This window comes from Corticium candelabrum, chromosome 18 (genome assembly GCF_963422355.1).
Source record: "Corticium candelabrum chromosome 18, ooCorCand1.1, whole genome shotgun sequence".
Classification (NCBI taxonomy): Eukaryota; Metazoa; Porifera; class Homoscleromorpha; order Homosclerophorida; family Plakinidae; genus Corticium; species Corticium candelabrum.
The window spans coordinates 5,750,920-5,760,919 of NC_085102.1; the positions used below are offsets into that span (position 1 = coordinate 5,750,920).

A 10,000-nucleotide genomic window follows, 5' to 3' on the forward strand; every position below is an offset into this window, starting at 1 on the left:
AAAAACAGACAGACAGACTATATTAGACAGACAAATAGACAGACAGACAGGTAGACAGACAACAGACAGACAGATAGACAGACAGACAGACTATATTAGACAGACAGACAGACAGACAGACAGACTATATTAGACAGACAAATAAACAGACAGACAGACAGACTATATTAGACAGACAAATAGACAGACAGATGGACAGACAGACTATACTAGACAGACAGACAGACAGACAGACAGACTGTATTAGACAGACAATTAGACAAACAGACAGACTATATTAGACAGACAAATAGACAGACAGATGGACAGACAGACTATACTAGACAGACAGACAGACAGACAGACAGACAATTAGACAAACAGATGGACAGGCAGGCAGACAGACAGACAGACTATATTAGACAGACAGATAGACAGACAGATGGACAGACAGACAGACAGACAGACAGACTATATTAGACAGACAATTAGACAGACATACAGACAGACTATATTAGACAGACAATTAGACAGACAGATGGACAGACAGACAGACAGACAGACTATATTAGACAGACAGATAGACAGACAGACAGACAGACAACTAGACAGACAGTCAGACAGACAGATGGACAGACAGACAACAAACACAACACATACACATGCATACAGACAGGCAGTCACTCAAACCGGGTGAAACACAACAGAGACACACAAAGTGATCAAATAGTCTTTGATGTTTGCTATAATTCATTTGTGATAATTTGTTGTTGTGTGTCAGTTTTTGGGCAGCGAATTTGCCGATCTGCTTCCTCATTGTCTGTTTAGGAAGGTAAGTACGTATTGAAGATGCTTTTCTTTTATTCAGAGAAGGTAGTTGTTGGTTTCTTGATTCGCAGTATGTTGGATATGCAAGACGGTACGTTCATCCCAAACTGTCACCAGAGGCAGCTGGGATATTGCAGGTAAAGTCAAAGTGAAGTGTATGGACACTGTAGGCGCGTGTGTGTGTGTGTGTGTGTGTGTGTGTGTGTGTGTGTGTGTGTGTGTGTGTGTGTGTGTGTGTGTGTGTGTGTGTGTGTGTGTGTGTCACTGGGTGTGTGTTTGTGTGTGTGTCACTGGGTGTGTGTTTGTGTGTGTGTCACTGGGTGTGTGTTTGTGTGTTGTGTGTGTGTGTGTGTGTGTGTGTGTGTGTGTGTGTGTGTGTGTGTGTGTGTGTGTGTGTGTGTCACTGGGTGTGTGTTTGTGTCACTGTGTGTGTGTGTGTGTGTGTGTGCGCGTGTGTGTGTGTGTGTGTGTGTGTGCGTGCGTGCATGTGTGTGTGTGTGTGTGTGTGTGTGTGTGTGTGTGTGTGTGTGTGTGTGTGTGCGTGTCACTGTGTGTGTTTGTGTGCACATTAGGTTAGTTTGTTTATGGTTATTGACTCACAACAAATCTTTCTCTCCAGTCATTCTATTTGGAGCTTCGTCAACGTTATCACAGTTCAGACAGCACTCCTATTACAACACGACAGTTAGAGTCACTCATTCGCCTCACAGAAGTCATTACTATAGATTCATTGACGAATCGGTCATTAATCTAACATACTCATGCAGGCACGAGCTCGTATTGAACTAAGAGAAGTAGCTACGAAAGAAGATGCTGAAGATATTGTGGAAATCATGAAATATAGGTATTAGTTTATTTATGTCCATTTTACTTGTTTATCTGTTTGTTTGTTTGTTTGTTTATCTGTACATTTGTTTGTTTGTTTGTTTGTGTGTCTGTTTGTCTGTCTGCCTGTCTGTTTCTCTGTCTGTCTGCCTGTCTGTTTCTCTGACTGTCTGTCTGTCTGTTTGTGTCTCTGTCTGTCTGTTTGTTTGTATGTATGTCTGTCTATCTGTTTGTTTGTGTGTCTGTCCATATGTCTGCATGTATGTCTGTCTGTCCGTATGTCTGTATGTATGTCTGTCTGTTTGTTTGTGTGTCTGTCCATATGTCTGCATGTATGTCTGTCTGTCCGTATGTCTGTATGTATGTCTGTCTGTCTATCTGTTTGTTTGTCTGTTTGTTTGTCTGTTTGTTTATTTGTTTGTGTTTGTTTGTCTGTCTGTTTGTTTGTATGTGTCTGTCTGTTTGTCTGTTGGTCTCTCTGTCTATCTGTTTGTTTATCTGTCTGTCTGTCTGTCTATCTGTTTGTTTGTTTGTGTGTGTCTGTTTGTTGTTTGCCTGTCTGTTTGTCTGTCTGTGTTTGTCTGTCTGTTTCTTTGTTTGTTTGTTTGTCTGTCTGTTTGTATGTGTCTGTCTGCTTGTCTGTCGGTCTGTCTGTCTATCTGTTTGTTTGTGTGTCTGTTTGTCTGTTTGCCTGTCTGTTTGTCTGTCTGTTTGTCTGTCTGTGTTTGTCTGTCTGTGTTTGTCTGTCTGTTTGTCTGTCTGTCTGTTTGTCTGTCTGTCTTCTACAATAGTGTTCATCATTCTGTATCTACTTTCCATTCCATATCTGTTGATAACGTAATTCTAAAACAAAAATAAATTAAAAAACTTATCTGCAGTATGATTGACACGTACTCAGACGACTTTGGAGTACTCGACTTCAACCGATCACAGCACGGGTCTGGAATGAGCAGTCGAAATCAGGTAACGATCCTCATACTTACCTCACCAGATGCAAACATTTCCCTCTAATTGTTGTGCCTCTCTTGTCTTGCAGGCTAAACGATTTGTTGCTGCTTTGAATAGAGTGACTGAGAGGACGACCAACTCGTTGTTTTCTGTACAGCAGATGAGGCAAATTGCAAAGGTTAGAGTGTAGGTGGGGATGGACATGTTGCATGCAAGAATGAGGCGAAGAAGCGGCAGACGTTGCTCGTTGGCTATTTTTGCTTGTTGGTATTTGATGAAATGATGGTGTGGGGTTGACTGTTGGAGGATGGATGGGACAGTAATGTACACACAGGATATGTACATCCTTCAAATTGTACTTTTTTAAAAGCACTTTGTCTGTTTTTCTGTCATCAGTTTGTTTGTGTGTTTAGTAGTCTGTCAGTCTGAGCTGTCTGTCTGTCTGTATGTATGTATGTATGTCAGTCTGTCTATATGTCTATCTGTCTGTTCGTTGTATGTATGTCTGACAGTCAGTCTGTCTGTTTCTTTGTCTGTCTGTATGTCAGTCTGTTTTGTCTGTCTGTCAGTCTGGTTGTCTGTCAGTCTGTTTGTCTGTCAGTCAGTCTGTCTGTATGTCAGTCTGTTTTGTCTGTCTGTCATTCTGTTTTGTCTGGCTGTCAGTCTGTTTTGTCTGTCTGTCAGTCTGTTTGTCTCTCAGTCTGTCTGTATGTCAGTGAGTCTGTCTGTTTGTATGTCTGTAAGTCAGTCTGTCTTGTCTGTCTGTCAGTCTGTTTGTCTCTCAGTCAGTCTGTCTGTATGTCAGTGAGTCTGTCTGTCTGTGTGTCAGCTTGTCTGTCTGTCTGCCTGTCTGTATGTCAGTGAGTCTGTCTGTCTGTCTGTCTGTCTGTATGTCTGTCTGTTTCTTTGTCTGTCTGTTTCTTTGTCTGTCTGTTTCTTTGTCTGTCAGTCTGTCTGTCTGTGTGTCAGTCTGTTTGTCTGTCAGTCTGTATGTATGTCAGTCTGTCTGTTTTTCAGTTTGTCTGTCTGTCTGTCTACCTGTCTATTCCACAGCTATCTATCTATCTATCCAACAGTCACCAGTTACACTACATGGTCTTTATGTCATTGACAGGACATGAGACTTCAGATTACGAATTTTGATGATTTCATTGCTTCTCTCAACTGTCAGAATTTCTTGTTACAAAAAGGTCCCCGTGTCTACCAAATCCAAACGTCCAACTGTTTCTAACCTCTGACACCACAGTATCATAGTTGATATCAATGATAACTTAGTGCAAATGTACATTCTGTAGCAAATTAATACCAGATAGCAAATTAGTTATAATATATTTGTTGGCTGCAAGAACATTTGGCCTTGTTATTTGCATCGCTTTCTGTGCTTCAAATATTTTTTGTCAATTCATGCACACGTCTACACCTTTATGCTTTATGACTGTGGTTATGGCTGTTGGTGCATTAGACGGTTTGCTTCATTAGACAAGTAGTTAGCAACACTTCAATACATTGTGATACTGCAGACTGCCCGTCCACAACATCCTTACAAATTCACCTGTCTGTTTGTCTGGCTATTTGGACATGTCTGTCTGTGTGTTGGTTTGTGTGTTTGTCTGTATGTATTTATGTCTCTATGTTTGTCTGGCTTTTTGTATGTCTGTCTGTCTGTCTGTCGGTTTGTCTGTCTGTCTGTATGTGTGTCTTCTGCTTGTCTGTCTGTCTATCTGTCTGTGTCGGTTTGTCTGTATGTCTGTCTGTCTGGCTGGCTGTGTGTTTGTCTGTCTGTGTGTCTGCCGTCGGTTTGTCTGTCTGTCTGTATGTGTGTCTTCTGTTTGTCTGTCTGTCTGTCTGTCGGTTTGTGTGTTTGTGTGTTTGTCAGGCTGTATGTCTGTCAGGCTGTCTGTGTGTTTGTATGTCTGTGTGTCGGTCTGTCTGGCTGTTTGTTTGTTTGTTTGTATGTCTGTCAGGCTGTGTGAGTTTGTCTGTCTGTGTGTCTGTCTGTTTGTTTGTTTGTCTGTTTGTCTGGCTTTTTGTATGTCTGTCTGTCTGTCTGTCGGTTTGTTTGTCTGTCTGTATGTGTGTCTTCTGCTTGTCTGTCTGTCTCTGTCTGTCTGTCGGTTTGTGTGTTTGTCTGTATGTATGTCTGACTGTCTGTGTGTTTGTCTGTCTGTGTGTCTGCCGTCAGTTTGTCTGTCTGTCTGTATGTGTGTCTTCTGTTTGTCTGTCTGGCTGGCTGTCTGTCTGTCGGTTTGTGTGTTTGTCTGTCTGTATGTCTGTCAGGCTGTCTGTGTGTTTGTCTGTCTGTGTGTCTGTCTGTTTGTTTGTTTGTCTGTTTGTCTGGCTTTTTGTATGTCTGTCTGTCTGTCTGTCAGTTTGTCTGTCTGTCTGTATGTGTGTCTTCTGCTTGTCTGTCTGTCTATCTGTCTGTCTGTCGGTTTGTGTGTTTGTCTGTATGTATGTCTGGCTGTCTGTCTGTGTGTTTGTCTGTCTGTGTGTCTGCCGTCAGTTTGTCTGTCTGCCTGTATGTGTGTCTTCTGTTTGTCTGTCTGTCTGTCTGTCGGTTTGTGTGTTTGTCTGTCTGTATGTCTGTCAGGCTGCCTGTGTGTTTGTCTGTCTGTGTCTGTCTGTCTGTCTGGCTGTTTGTTTGTTTGTCTGTATGTCTGTCAGGCTGTCTGTGTGTTTGTCTGTCTGTCTGTCTGTCTGTCTGTCTGTCTGTCTGTCTGCCAATACATATATTTTCAAACATTGAACTATTATACACCATCTAAGCAAAGCAACTAAATACTACTGTTTGTCTGTCTGTCTGTGTGTCTGTCTGTCTGTCTGTTTTTTGTCTGTATCTCTGTCTGTGTGTCTGTCAGGCTGTCTGTGTGTTTGTCTGTCTGTGTGTCTGTCTGTCTGTATGTGTGTCTTCTGCTTGTCTGTCTGTCTGTCTGTCGGTTTGTGTGTTTGTCTGTATGTATGTCTGGCTGTCTGTCTGCCGTCGGTTTGTCTGTCTGTCTGTATGTGTGTCTTCTGTTTGTCTGTCTGTCGGTTTGTGTGTTTGTCTGTCTGTATGTCTGTCAGGCTGTCTGTGTGTTTGTCTGTCTGTGTCTGGCTGTTTGTTTGTTTGTCTGTATGTTTGTCAGGCTGTCTGTGTGTTTGTCTGTCTGTCTGTCAGGCTGTCTGTGTGTTTGTCTGTCTGTGTGTCTGTCTGTTTGTCTGTCTTTTTGTTTGTCTGTATGTCTGTCTATGTGTCTGTATGTCAGGCTGTCTGTGTGTTTGTCTGTCCGTGTGTCTGTCAGGCTGTCTGTGTTTGTCTGTCTGTGTATCTGTCAGGCTGTCTGTGTGTTTGTCTGTCTGTTTGTGTGTTTGTTTGTCTGTCTGTCTGTGTGTGTCTGTTTGTTTGTTTGTCTGTATGTCTGTCTGTGTGTCTGTCTGTCTGTTTGTCTGGCTTTTGTATGTATGTCTGTCTGTTTGTCTGTCTGTCTATGTGTGTCTTCTGTTTGTCTGTCTGTGTGTTTGTCTGTCTGTGTGTTTGTCTGTCTGTATGTCTGTCAGGCTGTCTGTGTGTTTGTCTGTCTGCCTGGCTGTTTGTTTGTTTGTCTGTATGTCTGTCTGTATGTTTGTCTGTCCATCTGTCTGATACAAAGAGACATATCAACTGCAGTAAGTAAAAGTTTATTACTACAACGTACAGTACACCTATCACCCACTCTACAGTCTTACAGAATGTAAAAATACGTTTCCACGTCGCTCACACACAAGAGACCCACTTCTCCACTAGACTACAGTCCAAGAGTGATCACACCTCTCTATACCCTACAGTCTCTAGCAACAGCTTGACTCCCTTCTTCGTTGTTCTGTATCTATCGTGTCGTGTGGTTTCTCATTCTTTTGAGCGAGTAGCAGCTTCGCGATCTCCTCTTTCAACGAGTCGAGCTTTCCCTCCTTTGCAGACGTAAGAATGTGGCTGGAAAAGTTAACAGAGTTGCGAAGACTTTGTACCATCGTGGCGCTCACGTCTTCCCTCTCTGTGTCATCGTCTTCGAGTAGTTTATCGACCTTGTTCCCACAGAGAATAAACGCGATGTTTTCGGGCCCGTACAGAGTGGCATCTTCCAGCCAGTCTTTTAGATTGTCAAACGTGTCGGCCCTCGTCACGTCGTAGACGCAAACGGCAATGTTGGCGTATCGGTAGTGGTTGGTCGTCAGCGTGCGTTTGTACTGCTCGACGCCTGCGGTGTCCCACAGACTCAGCTACAGACAGTTTAATTAATTAATTACTATATTTAATTATTAGTACATTATTAGTGTCACACAGTCATGGTAACAAACAAATGTAAGCAATATATAGAAGTGCCGAAGTATCTGTGAGTGACAGCATTGAATAAGTGATCCTTATGATCACTTGCCACAACTGCTGGTTTGATTAAGTTAAATAATTATTTATATTATTGATTTACACATACTGATGTATACATACCGAGACCAAGAAACCAACGAGAATGTGTTGACATACAAATGAATGGACAAACAATGTGACAGACATACAAACCAAAAACATGTTAACATACAAACAGATGGACAAACAATGTGACAGACACACCAAGAACAAGTTGACATACAAATGGATGGACAAACAATGTGACAGACATACAAACCAAAAACATGTTAACATACAAACAGATGGACAAACAATGTGACAGACACACCAAGAACACGTTGACATACAAATGGATGGACAAACAATGTGACAGACATACAAACCAAAAACATGTTAACACATACAACATACAAATGGATGGACAAACAATGTGACAGACAGACAAACTAAGAATGTGTTGACATACAAACAGATGGACATACAATGTGACAGACAGACAAACCAAGAACGTGTTGACATACCAATGGATGGACAAACAACATACAGACAGACAAATTAAAAACATGTTAACATACAAACGTATGAACAAACACTGTGACAGACAGACAAACAAAGTGTTAAACATACTAACGAATGGACAAACACTGTGACAGACAGACAAACAATAAGTGTTAAACATACTAACGAATGGACAAACAATGTGACAGACAGACAAACAAAGGACAAAGTATTGACATACAAACAGATGGACAAACAATGTGACAGACAGACAAACCAAGAAAGTGTTGACATACAAACGGATGAACAAACAACATACAGACAGACATACCAAGAACATGGGAACACACAAACGAATGGACAAACAATGTGACAGACATACAAACCAATAGCATGTTAACATACTAACGTATGGACAAACACTGTGACAGACAGACAAACAAAAAGTGTTAAACATACTAACGTATGGACAAACAATGTGACCGACAGACAAACAAAGGACAAAGTATTGACATACCAACAGATAGACAAACAATGTGACAGACAGACAAACCAAGAACGTGTTGACAAACGGATGAACAAACAACATACAGAAAGACATACCAAAAACATGTTAACATACAAACAGATAGACAAACAATGTGACAGACAGACAGACAAACCAAGAACGGATGGACAAACAATGAGACAGACAGACAAACAAAAAAGTGTTAAACATACAAATGTATGGACAAACAATGTGACAGACATACAAACCAATAGCATGTTAACATACTAACGTATGGACAAACAATGTGACAGACAGACAAACAAAAAAGTGTTAAACATACAAACGTATGGACAAACAATGTGACAGACATACAAACCAATAGCATGTTAACATACTAACGTATGGACAAACAATGTGACAGACATACAAACCAATAGCATGTTAACATACTAACGTATGGACAAACAATGTGACAGACATACAAACCAAGAACGGATGGATAAACAACATACAGACAGACAAACCAAGAACATGTGAACATACAAATAAATGGACAAACAATATGACAGACAGACAAACCAATAGCATGTTAACATACTAATGTATGGATAAACAATGTGACAGACATACAAACCAATAGCATGTTAACATACTAACGTATGGATAAACAATGTCACAAACAGACAAACACACAGACAAACAAAAAGTGTTAAACATACAAACGATGGACAAACAATGTGACAGACATACAAACCAATAGCATGTTAACATACAAATGTATGGACAAACAATGTGACAGACATACAAACCAATAGCATGTTAACATACAAACGTATGGACAAACAATGTGACAGACATACAAACCAATACACGTATGGACAAACAATGTTACAGACAGACAAACCAAGAAGTACAAACAGATGGACAAACACCGTCACAGACAGTCAAACCGACAGCCTGGCAGATCCCAACATATGTACCACCCGTCCCTGCAATCTTACCTGCAGTGTCTTCCCTTGTCCCTCCACATTGCATACACATCTGTCTATTCCAGTTACATCCTGTGGTGGAGGGTAAGTGTTGTTCTTCATTCTGTAAAATATACTCGTTTTTCCAACTTGAAAGTTGCCCACGAGCACCACCTTGTACATCTCACGTTTCTCCGCCGCAGCAGCCGCAGTCATTGCTAGTGTAACGACGTCTAGTCTAACGCGCGTTAACGCTAACGTTAACGACAGTAAATAATTTATAAAAAGTTTTAGACTTATTTTTGGGTAATATGTAGTACAAATTTTAATTTTACTTTTACTATTTTAATTTGTGTTCTTTTAATAAACTAAACAAACTTTAAGTCTAGGGTAGCGCGCGTTAACGCTAACGTTAACAACAGTAAATAATTTATATAAAAAATTTAAACTTATTTTGGGTAATATGTAGTACAAATTTTAATTAAAATTTTACTATTTTAATTTGGGTTTTTTAATAAACTAAACTTTAAGTTTAGTCTAACGCGCGTTAACGTTAACGTTAACAACAGTAAATAATTATATATTTATAAAATATTTAAATGTATTTTGGGTAATACGTAGTACAACTTTAGTTTAAATTTTACTATTTTAATTTGTGTTGTTTAATTAATAAACTAAACTTTAAGTCTAGTCTAACGCGCGTTAACGCTAACGTCCACAACAGTAATAATTATATATTTATAAAAATATTAAAATTTATGTTTAGGTAATACGTACTACAACTTTAACTTAAATTTAAATATTTTAATTTGTGTTTTTAAAATTAAACTTTAAGCTTAAATCCATTTAATGCTAACGTGCGTTAAATACACGCGCGTTATTCTGGGATTCCAAGGCCAATCAACACGTGACCGCCGGCCGAAATTCATGGCTCACCGTCAGGTAAGAGTTCAGGCTTTATTCTTGCTGCTACTCAACGCCTACTTAAAACTCTGTTCTCTGATTTCAAATTATTTAATCAAATACGACAGCAAAAATTGCTTGCTTGATGCTACTTCATAGGTTCCCGTTGTTGCACGTAACTTTCTTTCTATGTGTAAC

At 40.1% G+C, this 10,000-nt stretch overlaps 2 protein-coding genes across 2 annotated transcripts in view; one reads left to right on the forward strand and one right to left on the reverse strand.

Annotated features, from left to right (window-relative positions):
* LOC134193604 (DNA helicase MCM8-like) overlaps positions 1-3,982 on the forward strand; it is a 17,264-nt gene extending 13,282 nt beyond the window's left edge. The window contains exons 26-32 of the mRNA XM_062662437.1: positions 761-811; positions 879-944; positions 1,427-1,519; positions 1,575-1,651; positions 2,511-2,595; positions 2,669-2,758; positions 3,695-3,982. Coding sequence (XP_062518421.1) covers positions 761-811; positions 879-944; positions 1,427-1,519; positions 1,575-1,651; positions 2,511-2,595; positions 2,669-2,758; positions 3,695-3,811 — 579 coding nt within the window. The 3' untranslated portion in view covers positions 3,812-3,982. The remainder of the gene's footprint in view (positions 1-760; positions 812-878; positions 945-1,426; positions 1,520-1,574; positions 1,652-2,510; positions 2,596-2,668; positions 2,759-3,694) is intronic.
* A 2,246-nt stretch (positions 3,983-6,228) lies between these two features.
* On the reverse strand, positions 6,229-9,128 carry LOC134194097 (ras-related protein Rab-1B-like). Its single transcript, XM_062663001.1, has 2 exons — positions 8,933-9,128; positions 6,229-6,816 (listed from the first exon to the last, which is right to left on the reverse strand). The coding sequence occupies exons 1-2, from the start codon at positions 9,113-9,115 to the stop codon at positions 6,388-6,390; spliced, it is 612 nt and encodes a 203-aa protein (XP_062518985.1). The 5' UTR covers positions 9,116-9,128; the 3' UTR covers positions 6,229-6,387.
* Positions 9,129-10,000: the final 872 nt, after the last annotated feature.

Excerpts from the sequence above, each read along its gene's own strand:
- LOC134194097 (XM_062663001.1), bottom strand. The coding sequence starts at position 9,115 with ATGACTGCGGCTGCTGCGGCGGAGAAACGTGAGATGTACAAGGTGGTG. Across the intron at positions 6,817-8,932 it reads GACAAGGGAAGACACTGCAG|CTGAGTCTGTGGGACACCGC; the intron begins GTAAGATTGCAG and ends AACTGTCTGTAG.